The sequence below is a fragment of the Pongo pygmaeus genome, chromosome 5 (assembly GCF_028885625.2).
Source record: "Pongo pygmaeus isolate AG05252 chromosome 5, NHGRI_mPonPyg2-v2.0_pri, whole genome shotgun sequence".
Lineage (NCBI taxonomy): Eukaryota > Metazoa > Chordata > Mammalia > Primates > Hominidae > Pongo > Pongo pygmaeus.
In genome coordinates, this window is record NC_072378.2 from 20,134,555 (window position 1) to 20,149,177 (window position 14,623).

Below are 14,623 nucleotides of genomic sequence, written 5' to 3' on the forward strand. Positions count from 1 at the left end.
ATATAATACTTTACAGGCAGTTCCTCATTTAATCTTCATAACAGTGTTGAGACAGAAGGTTAAGGATGGGCTCCGGGGAGAAACTGGACAGGTTTCTACCTCCACTCGGCAGCATACTACATACACGGGCCTAGGAGAAGAATCACCTAACTTCTAAAAACCTGTTCCCTTGAGCATAAAATGGATATAATAATGGTATTCATTTTAAAGGGCTGTTGAAAGGATTAAACAAAATTAAATATGTGTGCAGTGGACAGCTCAGTGCTGGCCCAAGTTAACATTCAAGAAAGGTTAGCTATTATTATTATTATTATTATTGTTATTATTGTTATTATTATTATTATTATTATGCTATCAAGGGGACTGAGGCTAGAGATATTAGGCAACCATTAAGATCATGTAACCGCTGGGATGCCAAAACGTGAGGATCACCTGAGGTCAGCAGTTCGAGACCAGCCTGGCCAACATGGTGAAACCCCATCTCTACCAAAAATACAAAAATTAGCCAGGTGTGGCGGCGGGCACTTGTAATCCCAGCTACTCAGGAGGCTGAGGCAGAAGAATCACTTGAACCCAGGACGCAGAGGTTGCAATGAGACAAGATCGCGCCATTGCACTCCAGCTGGGCAACAAGAGCAAAACTCCGCCTAAAAAAATTTTTTTTAAAAATGTAGTTTGTCAACAATGCCAGAATCTGAATCCTAGAACTCGATTCCACAACCTGAGCAGGCAAGAGCCGTGCTGAAAGAGGAAAATGGTGAAAGGTTCCCAAGTACTGACTCTCAGAACCACACTGAGCCAATATCGGAATCCCCACTCTCCCTAGTGATCCCACAGTCATTTATCCAAGCCTGGTTTTTGTCTCAGAGCAGTGACAGGCTCTAAGTTCACCAGTTCAAAAGTGGTTTTACTTGTACTATGCATGGTTCCAATCTATTATTACAGATAAATTAATTTGTACACCCATCTGTGGGACTACGTGGTCCTCAGAAAACAGCCTGGACTAAAGTTAAGTCTCACTAACTAGTACTGGAACTAAGTAGTAGGGGGAAAACAGCCGGGACCATACGCTAAGTCCAAAATAAATAGTTTGATTATTTGAATATAAACAGTATCTAGAGCTAGGCTAACACGGTGCAGCTCAGCGGAGATTCATCAAGAGGCCAGCTTTAAGGATTAAATTTATAATCATGTGTAATTAGTACATCAATTATATGTAAATGGTGTTTTAAAGAGAGCTGGAGAAAACAATTATTCAATTAAGCAGTTTAAATATTCCCTGATACACTATTCATTGCTTCTTTATTCGTAAATAAAACAAAGGTTAATTTCAGACCAGCCCATGCAATCTAAACTGTAACAAACTTCAAATTGAGGCCATACAAATTAATGAAGTGTTTCTACTGAAGCTACCCAAAAAAGATAAAGAAAAAGGAAGCATGGGGGGAGAAAAAGAGCTAAGTCCACAGAGAAAGCTCTCCACAGGAAGGGGTACCTCTACACTGTACTCCAGATGTCTGGGGAACTCCCCGAAGGGTAGAAAGGTGCAGGTGCTCTCTGTTCCCATGACACTTCCCAGTCCAGGTCCTTCCTTGTCTTGGACTTTCCCTATGGAATGGAATGGCCTTTCTTTCCTCCTGAGATCAGGAGCTGATTTAGTCCAGAAGCTAGCCCTTAAGCCCTGGGATACAGAAAATGGGAGCAGGAGGATAGGAAGACAAAAGAGAAAAGGAAGGTAGGTGAGGCAGCAGAAGATAGTAGGAGGGAATTAGATATATTCTCTCTCTCTCTCTCTGTCCCCTGCACACACACACATACACGCTCAGTCAGATTAGAGGAAATTAAAACTATTAATTATTTGGCCAGGAAGAGTGGCTCATGCCTGTAATCCCAGCACTTTGGGAGGCTGAGGCGGGTCAATCACCTGAGGTCAGGAGTTCAAGACCAGCCTGGCCAACATGGTGAAACCCCGTCTCTACTAAAAATACAAAAATCAGCTGGGTGTGGTGGTAGGCACCTGTAATCCCAGCTACTCAAGAGGCTGAGGCAGGAGAATCGCTTGAACCTGGGAGGTGGAGGTTGCAGTGAGCCGAGACCGCACCACTGCACTCCAGCCTGGGTGACAAGAGCGAAACTCCATCTCAAAAAAAAAAATTATTTCACATAGAAAAAATAAGCTCAATGATGTAAGTAGGGTTCCAACCATAGCGGTCTGATGCCTACCTGCTAAAGAAGTCGTCATTTCTAACTGCAGAACAAGAAATAAAAGAAGACTACTGAACCTTCCCCAGTGACCAGTCTGCATTCATCCTTTTCTCTTTATTCCTCCCACTGGGACGCTGCTTGAAGAGTATTGCCTGGTGACTGTATGTCTGTGCTCCCAACCATGCAACAATCTTGAGGGAGAGTCAACGTCCTACCTTTTGATTCCTCCTAGCACAGAATCTGGTACTCAACAAAAACTCCTTGAATTAAATTGAAAGTGTAGAGAAACAAAATTTCCCTCACTGTAAATTTTACAAAAGCTCTAAATCAGATCTCTCCAGCCAAATGTTACATAAATACAGCATTGAACTGAACTTATGCAGGAACACTTTGGCCCTTAAAAATAATTTGGACTGGGGGAGGAAGGAATGGGGAGTTATTTTTTACTGGGTACAGAGTTTCTGTTTGGGTGATAAAAAAGATCTAGAGATAGACGGTGGTGATAGTGGCACAGTATTGTGAATGAACTTAATACTACTGAAGTGTACCCTCAAAAATGATTAAAATGGTAAATTTTATATGTATTTTGCCACAATGAAAAAAAATTATTTTTTTTTTTTTGAGGCAGAGTCTTGCTCCATCACCCAGGCTGGAATTCAGTGGCGTGATCTCGGCTTACAGCAACCTCCACCTCCCCGATTCAAGTGATTCTAGTGCCTCAGCCTCCTGAGTAGGTGAGATTACAACAGCTGGGATTTTCCTACTAATTTTTTGTATTTTTAGTAGAGACAGGGTTTTGCCATGTTGAGCAGGCTGGTCTTGAACTCCTGGCCTGAAGTGATTCGCCAGCCTCAGCCTCCCAAAGTGCTAGGATTATAGTCACGAGCCATTACACCCAGCCAAAAAAAATAATTTTTTTTAAAAAAGTAATTTGATACCTGCAAACTTCAATTGGAACTTAAAACTTGAAGGATGAACTGAGAGAGAAGAGGAACTCAAGCAATTAAGTGCTATTCCCTCATTTGTGAGATATGGGCTGAATTCTCAGAAACCAAGTTTAATAATCTATTTTATTTAATAAGCCAAGTCACTGCTCACTGACATCAAGTGCAGGTCACTTGCAGCTAAGACGCCCAACTCCCACCCCTGAAAGGGTTCCAGTGTGACACAGACAGGGCTTCCATGCTTTATCAACACTTTTCCCAGTCTCTAAGTACACAGATGGGTTTATAGCTCATGTTAGTAGAGCTTTATGCAACTGCAGTCTAAAATTGTTTGAAAGGAAAGAGATAAAAGATTAATATGGACCAAGTTATCCCACAGGAAAAAAAAAGAGGTATGATAAAACCAAATGAAGTTGAACTTCCTACCTAAAAAAAAAAAAAAAAAAAAAAAAAAAACACTTGAAGTCAGCTTCTTTCTAAGACATAAAAACCTAACAACAGTTCCTTAAAGAAGTGTAACCTAAATTAGCATGTGTGTTGGTCAAATTAATTCAAGGTGCATCCTATATTACATAAAACCCAGAAAAATTACAAGAAAGCCAGATCAAGGCTGGGCGCGGTGGCTCACGCCTGTAATCCCAGCACTTTGGGAAGCCAAGGTGGGCAGATCACGAGGTCAGGAGATAGAGACTATCCTGGCTAACACTGTGAAACCCCGTCTCTACTAAAAATACAAAAAAATTAGCTGGGTGTGGTGGCGGACACCTGTAGTCCCAGCTACTGGGACGCTGAGGCAGGAGAATGGCATTAACCCAGGAGGTGGAGCTTGCAGTGAGCCAAGATCGTGCCACTGCACTCTAGCCTGGGAGACAGAGTGAGACTCCATGTCAAAAAAACACAAAAAACAAAAAACAAAAAACAAAAACAAAAAAGAGAGCCAGATCATTCCAGAATTTCCCCTCAACTTTCCACTGCTTTACATGGCCAACTTTGATTGGTAGAAGGAGAAGCTTCCAAGTTTTGACATCTGTTAATAACATTGGGTTTAAACAACAGCCAGGATGTTTTTCTCCTTATCATTGGAGAACTGAGTTTATGGAAGGTAGGAGAGAGGAGTGCTATGTTGGAATGTTAAAACTGACCCTGGCTCAACCGCCTCCCATTACATGTTGAGCTTCTTTGATGAAGTGATCCAAAACGTCGTTCTGGCTAAGCCATTAAAGCAATAGCATTTTTCCCTCATTCATTTACAGCTACTCCATCAAACTTACCTAATGTCCATGCAAAGTAATACTTGGGCTTTGAGGCTTGCATGACAACATACAAGTAGCAGAGTCGAGCCGGAAAGCTTGCTTTGTGGACAAACCAGTCATCCACAAGGCAGGTGACAGGAAAGGTCTTCGTGAGCGTCAAAAACAAAAGGAGAGACACCAAGGTGATGCCCAACTTGTGTATCACAGCTCCCTGAAAATGGGGAAAAATCAGTGTCACCGTGCAGAAGGCTCAGGTATGAAGAAAACAGCTTTGGCATGGGCCTGTTAAGGACAACATTGCTCCAACAGCTGCTTGGCATTATTCCCCAGAAGGAGTGACAACAGGCATTCTTTCTCATGAGACAAATCTGACAATGGACATTAGGTGCTATATTTAGATACAGAACATGCCTCTGACACTTGGGGGTTGAATGTATCTAGACTGGAAGAAAATCTCCAACAGCATATTCAACGAACAAAATGTAAGTACTTATATTATCCAAAACACAAGAGAAATGGATAACAGGGTGGCAAGTTTCCATCAAGAAAAACAAAAAACATTTGCACATTTGCCTTCTATTCCTGTGGCCAGCAGAGCCCAGGAAATGGGCTTGAGTCACCAGCAGAGAAGACAGAGGCTCAGGTATGAAGGATTCTGAGCAAGTGATTGAATACCTGGGCCAGCCAGGACATGGGCAGGTAATGGGGAGCTCTAGAAAGCCTTCCAGGATGGTTTAGATGTAGCCTACTCTGGGGTTAATTATGTGCTGATTTTTTAAATTCCTCTGGACAGAGTGATTTTGCCCAGCTTCCCTGACATTTCAGGGGATGTCCTTCAACATTCAACAGAACTCTAGTCTCCGACTTCATAAAAAAGAGACTTTTATTGGTAGTATGGGCATAGCAATAGCACCTTCCTCAGAGGGCACCTTGGGGTTTAAGTGAATGCGTATTTGCAAGGTCCTGTGAACAGTGCCTGGATCCCAGTTAAGTGCTTAGCACACTCAGCCACAATTACAGCTATACCACTGATAGGCACCAGCTCATGGATCCCAGCCCTTTCCCAGCTGTATGTCTTGAACTAAAACGCAACCTCACCACTTCACCTTATCTGTGCACAAAAATGCAAGCGTTTCCTTGGAGAGTGGCAGAAAGACTCTCTGATGACATTATCTTATAAATAAAAGCACGAGAAGCGTGAAAACTCTAAGGTGACAGATACTGCCTAGAAATGCGGTCACTTTGGTGTCTCTCACAACCATGGTGACTTCACTCCTAGATCGTTTTGGTAAAGCAGATGAACTTGAGATACTTGACCAACCATAAAGTGCTGAGAACTGAACTATGTCAAAAATATCTAAAAACTCATACCTAATTAATAAATCCCTTAAGTTTTCAAATACTTAACTCATATTCTTTGCCAAGGCATTAGCACTTTCAAAATATTTAACTTGAATTATCCTCATTTCCTTCCTTTTCCAATTTTCACCACTCCTTTCGTTAATTACAAATGTCCCTTAAATATAGGATATTTGATCTGAATAAATTTAGCATATTTGTAAAGTTCAATGAGTTATCCTAATATTGACTGATCAGAGATTGATAAAATTCAGGTTAAATTTTAAAATATTATTTCAAAAAGTCATCTTAAATTCTCTCAAGGTCAACATAAGCAAGCTTTGGGCACGCCAAGGTAAAACTGGTTTCCCTTGCAATAAGTGAGCTCTACAAGAAAAACACAGCAATTCCAGTTCCGTGGTCCCCCTCCCCCTCACCTTCTATGCCATATTATCTTTTGGCTGTACTTGAATTTCAACTCATAAAGGCAAAACACCCATAGTATTCAAACGTATTAACTCCACAGTGCTGGGCACCTTATATGCACTAAATATTGACTGATGAACTGATTGCTTTCATTTTCCTAGCCAATGAGCTTCTCAGTAAAATAAACCCATTGCTGCAAAACAGAACTGCTGCAAATAAGTAACTATACTGGTATTTTAAATAAATGAGAAAAGTTATTGGCCAAGCTTTCTGGTAAACTGTTTGGCTTCTTAATTAGAACCATTATTAGAGAGAGTCAACCCTGGCAGCAAAACCCTATTCTCTAGATACTAAAAACTTACTGTGGGAGAAGGTTCTGGCAAACTGTGGAAACCTTTTTGTTTCCAGTTCACTTCCAGCAACTTCACGTGTATATGCTTCCCCTCAATGAAGGCTACATAGTCCTTGAAATTGTTACAAGGACCAGCTATGACACTCATGAAATTGAGAAGGTAACTTAAGTATTCCAAAAAAGAGGGTTTCACTCTGCGAAAATAAAGTAAATAAATTGAAAAGTCTTCAGTCTTTGCTTTTTCTTCAGAATCTGTAAATAAGCAAACACAAATGTTATCTCTGTAGATTCGATACATGACATGACCTTTCCTTGTTTTGTTTCTGTAAAGTCAGCCGAGGAGAAATCTTGTGGAAAGGAAAGGTTAAAGACGCAGGGGGCTCACAGCAGGCACAGAGCTCCATGCTGCCCTCTGCTGGCCGGACACACCCGTAGGCACTCAGAGCTGGGCAAGGGCAAGTGCAACTCAGGCTGGGAAATGTCCTTCTCTCATCAACCTTCCCTGTCTACAGGACAAAACGAAGATAATAAACATAAAGCAGGGCGGAAACTGACCTAATGTTAGCGGATCGAGATGCTTCCAAATGGGAAAACTCCCTCCCGATTGCCAACATAAATACAAAACAAATGATGGGTGGAACCAGTTTCCACTGAAAGAGGCCACGCAGAAGAACCGCAGTAGCAGCCTGTTGTCTGCTTTGGCAACCAGGCCTGAGTTCCTGAGTAACAGACCAGGGTAGTGGAGGGAAAAAAGTGTGTAGAGAACTGTTTTGTGTGGTGCTTTAATGGCATTTTGGAAGGCCTGTTCTAGCAAGATAGAATAAAGACTCCCTGAAATGTAATTGCTAACCAGTCGCTGGAATTATTCCCTATAGCAGAGGTTCCCAACCCCTGGGGCTCAGACTGGTATTGGTCTCTGGCCTGTTAGGAACTGGGCCAACAGCAGCAGGTGAGCGGCATGTGAGCAAACAAAGCTTCATCTGTATTTACAGCCTCTCCTCATCACTCACATTACCGCGTGAGCTCCACCTAATGTCAGATCACCAGCGGCATTAGATTCTCATAGGAGTGCAAACCCTATGGTGAACTGTGCATGCCAGGGATGTAGGCTGCACACTCCTTATAAGAATCTAATGACTGATGATCTGTCACTGTCCCCCAACACCCCCAGATGGGACCACCTAGTTGCAGGAAAACAAGCTCAGGGCTCCCGCAGATTCTACATTATGGTGAGTTGTATAATTATTTCATTATATATTACAATGTAATAACAATATAAAGTGCACAATAAATGTAAGGCCCTCCTGAAACCATCCCCCCACCACCACCCGCAACCCTGGGTCAGTGGAAAAACTGTCTTCCACTAAACTGGTCCCAAACAGGTTGGAGACTGCTGCCCTACAGCATTTATACCTCCATTGTGCTTAGGAAAGGGCTGATTCATTAGAATCTTTCAATAGTGCTCCACTGCTTCCAAGTCCCAATTCCTTAATGCAGGAATGAATAAGTCAATCTCCTCTACCACTTGGAACCTTCCTCAGTTACGCCAGTTGTCCCTGTTTCTGTCTAGCAGGAACCCCCCGCCCCTCCACCATGGCTGCACCCGATGTGCTACCCCACATGCCATCTTTACTCTCAGATCAAAGTTATTCCCCTCCCACTTCTTCTCCAACACTCCCCCTTCCTACTTCACATCAACACTGGCAAAGCCACCTGTAGCCCTCCTCCTGTATTTAACTCAGCTATACTCACCTCTCCTGCTCTACTTCCTATCTTTTATCAGAGTGGCATTTAATCACACTGACATTGATCATTCACTATTCTTTAGGACCCCCAAGACACATGCCCAGTAAGAATAGTTCTGGAGTAAACATAATCACCCCAGGGAAGGAGAGCCTTGCAGAGGTACAGTTCTATTTATTCTTTGACCTAACGATTCTGAGACTCTATCCTACAGTTCTACCCTAACACATTTCAAAATGACCTGGTACAAGCTTATTCATCACTTAATCATTTGTAAAAACCAAAGACTGGTAACAATGCACATGTTCATCAATAGCAGATTCATAAAATAAATGATATTATATCCATAGAACAGAATTAATGGCAGATATTTTTAAATGAGGAAAATCTCTAGATACTGATATGCAAAGGGCTTGTTAATATATCGTTACACTTCACTTACTTGATAGCAAGTCGATGTTGTTCAGCAGAAAGGTCTTCAGCTCTTCGACCTAATCCTATGAAAAAGAAAAGAATTTAGAAATAAGATGTTTGAAGTGAATTAGATGACAAATTATAAAAAGGGTCTTAGCAAAGTCATTTGAACCAGGTAATCTTTGTTTGCTTCATAAATCATAAAGAGTTCCTGTTTTTCATTTTTTTTTAATGCCCTGGACCAAAAAGGCTACCCATAAGTACACATGTGAGAAGCAAAGTCTCTGTAGGTTCACATGGAGAGGGAAGGACTCAAAGGTTTCTCCTACTTAAACTGCACAGTATGACATGGATCCCAGAGAACCCTCCCCATCTGGTGCATCTGGGAGTTCCTTGCCACTTTGTATATGTCTTCCCTGATACATCAGAGAGAGCATCTTGCCTTTCACAGGCTGCCACAGCTTAAATACCTCCCGGGTTGCACTAGGTGCAGACACCTACTACAAGCTGAGAGCCTGGTTGTGGGACATAATGGAAAAAGAAACAGGAGACTTTCCTCTTCCAGAAAAATAAAAAATAAAATGGGGGAAATGTAATCTTGATTGTGGGAAAATTACAAAGAAATTATCAGAGTTTTCTTCTTTTTATCATTCGTCTGTATCAGAAAAACTCCCAACCAAGTCGCAACCATGCTTTCTGTGAAATGTACACACTAACTTAGAGTTAGTTACGTAAAGAAGCTGAAGTATTATCTTAAAAGCAATATGTCAACTCTAAAACTGAATATTCAGCTAAGGCTGAGTAGGGTCATCAACCATGAAGGCAACTCAAAATCATGCCTAAGAGAAGGCAGAATATTTCTGGAATTTACTTCCTCCCACACACCAGGAAAAAAAAAAAAAAGGCAAGGAAACATTTTGCTGCATTTAAGGGATGTTCCAGGAAATATGGTAAACTGAGAATACTTTAAAAAGTAAATTTAGGCAACGAGGCTGCTTAAAAAGAAAAAAGAAGCAGTGTTTTTAAAAACTCATTTTTATAAGATCTCATCAAATAGTAATCCCTGGCAATCCTAGAAATTAAACTGATTTTAGCTATTGATTTCATTTGCTAATGTCTATAACCACTACCAAGGGGACTTTCCAGCTACAAATAGAGTGACTAACTCACCCTGCTTTGCTCAGGACTCTCTGATTTTGGCACTAAAAGTCACATCTTGTGAAACCTTTTGGTACTGGGCAAACCAGGACAGTTGTTTACCCTAGAAAGACTCCATCTTTGGTATAAAACTACCCGGTTCTCTACAGAATGACTAAATCGCCAAGTATGAACTAGGGATACACTCGGTCAAATGAAATTAAATCAGTTCACAAGCTTTAAGGAAAAATAAGGAAAATAGCTGTCAGAGATAAATTTCAACCTGTCAACATCTAAAAAAAAGTCAACAGTCAAAAAGTGCTTGTTAGAGCAGTACAAATCCACAGAATATACTTTTACTAATTGCACCTAGCCTCTCTAATGCCCATATTGAAATCTTCCGCCCAGCTGAAATAATCTTCCTCCTTTTCTTGGAACCCAGTTTGAACAATGTAAATCACACTTTCTGGCCATTTTTAGGCAGTGCCTGAGTGAAGAAAATGTTCAGTTTTATACAAACAGAAGATTCTTCCTTTTCCCAGCTTTTTGTTGTTGTTGTTGTTGTTGTGATGGAGTCTTGCTCTGTCACCCAGGCTGGAGTGCAGTGGCACGATCTCGGCTCACTGCAACCTCTGCCTCCCGGGTTCAAGCGATTCTCCTGCCTCAGCCTCCTAAGTAGCTGAGATTACAGGCATGTGTCACCACGCCTAGCTAATTTTTGTATTTTTAGTAGAGACGGGGTTTCATCATGTTGGTCAGGCTGGTCTCGAACTACTGACCTCGTGATCTGCCCACCTCAGCCTCCCAAAGTGCTGGGATTACAGGCGTGAGCCACCGTGCCTGGCCCCTTTCCCAGCTTTTTATAGGGAATTATCATTAGATAATTTTCCAAGCCAAAAAAAAACCAAAAAAAACAAAAACAAGCCTAGCATTTAAGAATTATTAACCAGCCAATACTATTTAATCTTTCATTAGCTTGTGAGCTTCTCAGAGATTAAACCAAAGCTAAAAGGATGTCATTTCTTTTCAACAGATTTGAAAACAAAGGGCAGAGAGTGTCACAAATTAAGTTAAATTTAAAACATTGTAAAGATAAACAGAAAACACAGAGTTCTCAGTACAAATACGTCAGCAAATTTAGACTGCCGATTCCGCAGGAAAATGGTGAATCATGGCTGGAAAAGTGAAAGGCTATGATTGACGAGGCCTGGAAATTTTGAACAAGATAAAGCAAGATCTGCCAGCACTTGTCTAAACTTTGGACTGTGTACATAGTATAAAAAGAAGAGCTCTGCATGTTAGGCTCACTCTGAGAACCAAAAGGAGGGTTGCTATTCTCACCATCATGAACCTGGAATGCCAAGGTTGTGATCTTCTGAGTGACAATCATCAGAGGCCTGGAAGGAAGATAGAAAATAATCAAGATTGGCAAGAAGGCCATTGATGTGGTCTGGCTGTTCCCCCACCCAAATCTCATCTTGAATTGTAGTTCCCATAATCTCCACATGTCATGGGAGGGACCCAGTTGGAGGTAATTGAATCATGGGGCCAGTTACCTCCATGCTGTTCTCGTGATAGTGAGTGAGTTCTCACAAGACCTGATGGTTTTATAAGGGGCTTCCCCCTCTCCCTTCACTCTGCAGTTCTCCTTGCTGCTGCCATGTGAAGAAAGCCATGTTTGCTTCTCCTTCCGCCATGATTGTAAGTTTCCTGAGGACTCCTCAGCCATGAGGAACTGTGATTCAATTAAACCTCTTTCCTTTATAAATTACCCAGTCTTGGGTATGTCTTTATTTAGCAGCGTGAGAATGGACTAATACAGCTGTTGGAAAGAAACTTTTATTCTATTTTTCTGGATGGTGGTTTTTTCGTCTTGAAGTTTATTAAAGAAAATACAAAAATAATGAATTTGAAATAAACCATTTTTATTTACCTTCGAAATCACTTTACGTAGATAGATGTAACAACACTGAATAAGAAGATCACATTAGACACTCTTGTGCCATTACTTGGTGTGGCTCCTGGACCAGCACCATCAGCATGCCCAGGAGCTAGTTGGAAATGCAGACTCCATTCTAGACCTAGAAAATGAGAATCTGCATTTTTTTTACTCTGTTGCCCAGGGTGGAGTGCAGTGGCATAAACATGGCTCACTGTGGTCTCAACCTCCTGGGCTCAAGCAATCCTCTCACCTCAGCCTCCCAAGTAGTTGGGATTACAGGTATATACCATCACGCCCAGCTAATTTTTGTATTTTTTGTAGAGACTGGGTCTTACTGTGTTGCCCCGGATGGTCTCGAACACGAGCTCAAGTGATCCTCCCACATGAGCCTCCGAAAGCGCTGGGATTACAGGTGTGAGCAACCATGCCCACCTAAGAATCCACATTTTAACAAGATTGCCAGGGAACTCACTCATTAAAACGTGAGAAGAGCTGGTTTGGGAGATACCTAATCCAGTGCCCTGATTCCACCTGCATAGACAGATACATGGGCTCCTTCATCTAAAAATGCTCTACTATGCTTTGTTCTATAAAAGGCAATTCTTCCACACACAAAGTAGAAGATACATTTGTAAAATGCAGCTGCCTGTAAATAAACCATCTATTGGCCAACAATAATACCAACTTTAATTTGGAAAAAGCCATCAAATAAAAACTTGCCTGAGAAGTGGCACCAGTGTCAACAAGGCTGCCAAGGTATCTTAATGAGGGGAAGAAGAGTCTTTTTAACAAATGGTATTGGGACAATGAGACGTACACATGAAAGAACAGAAAAATCAATTCAAAATGGATCAAAGACCTAGATCTAAGAGCTAAAACAAGAGAACCCTTAGAAGAAAACATAAGTATAAATCTTTGTGACCTCAGGTTAGGCACTGGTTTCCAAAAGCACAAACAATAAAAGTAAAAATAGATTAAATGAATATCATTAGAATTTAAATGTTTGTGCTTTGAAGGACACACACCACCCAAGAAAGTGAAAAGATGTTCCAAGGAATGCAAGAAAATATTTGCAAACCATGTATCTGATAAGGGACTTTACTAGACTATATAAAAACACTCTTACAACTCAATAATACAAACCACTTTTAGGCCACATCCGATGTTGTCAACGACACTCATCCACTTCTCTGTGAGTCTATTTTCTTGTCTCATTCCTCTCATCCTAATTCCCATTTTCCACCTCTTGAAAATAATGAGTATATATTTTAAACTATAAATATATGTAAATAAGATAAACTATTTTAAAGAAAGTATCAACAAATTCCCTTTGAAATCTTACCACTATTACCCAAATTTATATCTTATTTGCAATATCTTTATATCTTAAAGCCCAATGGCCAGTGTTCATTATTTGAAAAAAGATTGCTAATGTTGTACATGAGGCTGAGAGAAGGAAAGAGAACTTGGCTGTGAAAGAAGAGAAGGAAGGTCATCTGCACCACCAGATCTGGTGAGGCAAGTGTAGCGAGATGTACTCACAGATGACACCCATTTACACCATGCTCTTTTATATTGAAAACAAAATTGCTCTTGCAGAAGCATGAGGTTTTGGTCCTAGTAATAAGGGCTACATTAAAGTTTTTTTAGACCAGACTGTAGCTCACCCTCCTGACAACAAGACTTCTGACCCATAACACGTAACACATGAAGAGGGCTATTTTTCTTGAAAGAGATTCACTCTAAGCAGCACACTCAAGGTAGTTTCCAAACACAGCCTTCGAAGCACAAGAGTTTTCTTTCCAAAGCCTTTTTGTCTTATTTTGCTCTTTCTGAATGACAAAAAAAACCTCTAGGAACCAGCCTTCTTTATACAAAGCCCAGTGTGCCAACTATGCTATTTGCAAACCAAGTAAGTTCCTATGTTCAATTGATAAAGAGATAAGACGTGTCATGGTATTAGCCTACCTTTCTGTCTCTGCAGAAAGAGAACATTTGTTTTCCTCTATCTTGGGTTAGACCTAATGTATTCCATGATTGGGTGGCACACGTTAAGCAAAACATTTAGTAGCCTGATATTTACATGTGCTGTGGCCATAGAATGTACCTCTCAGATCTGGTGCTGTGGGAGTGAGCTGGCCCCATTGCTGCGATTTTACCCATGATCACACTGATGCCATGCCTCCCTCAGGCTGCTCCCAGCTATGACTGAGTGCAGTAGGGACACTTAGGCAGGCCCCTCCCTACAAACTGTGATCCTCATCTGTCCAAGAATTTTATCTCACTCAAGGACTCTCTACTGAACTTGCCAAAACTGTCTTAGAACTGCACTCTAATCCAAGACCTTTTTTCTTCTCTTCCTTCCCTTTTTCCTTCTCAGGCAAACCTGCATTTCAATCTGTTGGCTTTTCCAGCCTCATCCATTTCCCTCTCCAGTTTCCCTAGCAGGCATTTCACCAAAAAAATCTCTTATATGCCTGTTTCCAACTTGGCATCTGCTTTTCAGAGAACCCAGACAAATGCAATACATAATACTGAATAGCTAGAGCAAAGTCAATAAATACTAATTATTCAATATAAAATCTGTACCATTGGGTTTATGTAAAAGCCATACTGTCATTCCTCAGAAAAGTTGTCCTTTTTATAGAAAAAAAAAATTAGAAGCTATGGGTAAAATGTTGTCCCATATCACCTAGACCATACTTTCAACAATATATTGCTTCCATTTTAAATATTTAAAGAAGTTAATTTAAATATTTAAATTTAACAATCTAAATAAAAAGAAACAACTCACATACTCACATATGACAGTGAGTTTGTAAAACACAATGAACTAGTAACTTGTAAAAATGCTGATCTAGAAGCAACT

The 14,623-nt window shown here is 40.8% G+C and overlaps 1 protein-coding gene across 3 annotated transcripts in view; it reads right to left on the reverse strand.

Moving 5' to 3' along the window:
- Nucleotides 1-14,623, reverse strand: part of MBOAT1 (membrane bound O-acyltransferase domain containing 1) — a 115,157-nt gene that overhangs the window by 18,928 nt on the left and 81,606 nt on the right. For all 3 annotated transcript variants that reach the window (XM_054491753.2, XM_054491755.2, XM_054491754.2), the window contains 4 exons: nucleotides 11,154-11,209; nucleotides 8,704-8,758; nucleotides 6,529-6,712; nucleotides 4,421-4,613 (listed from right to left, as the gene is read on the reverse strand). In XM_054491753.2, the coding sequence (XP_054347728.1) occupies nucleotides 4,421-4,613; nucleotides 6,529-6,712; nucleotides 8,704-8,758; nucleotides 11,154-11,209 (488 nt within the window). The remainder of the gene's footprint in view (nucleotides 1-4,420; nucleotides 4,614-6,528; nucleotides 6,713-8,703; nucleotides 8,759-11,153; nucleotides 11,210-14,623) is intronic.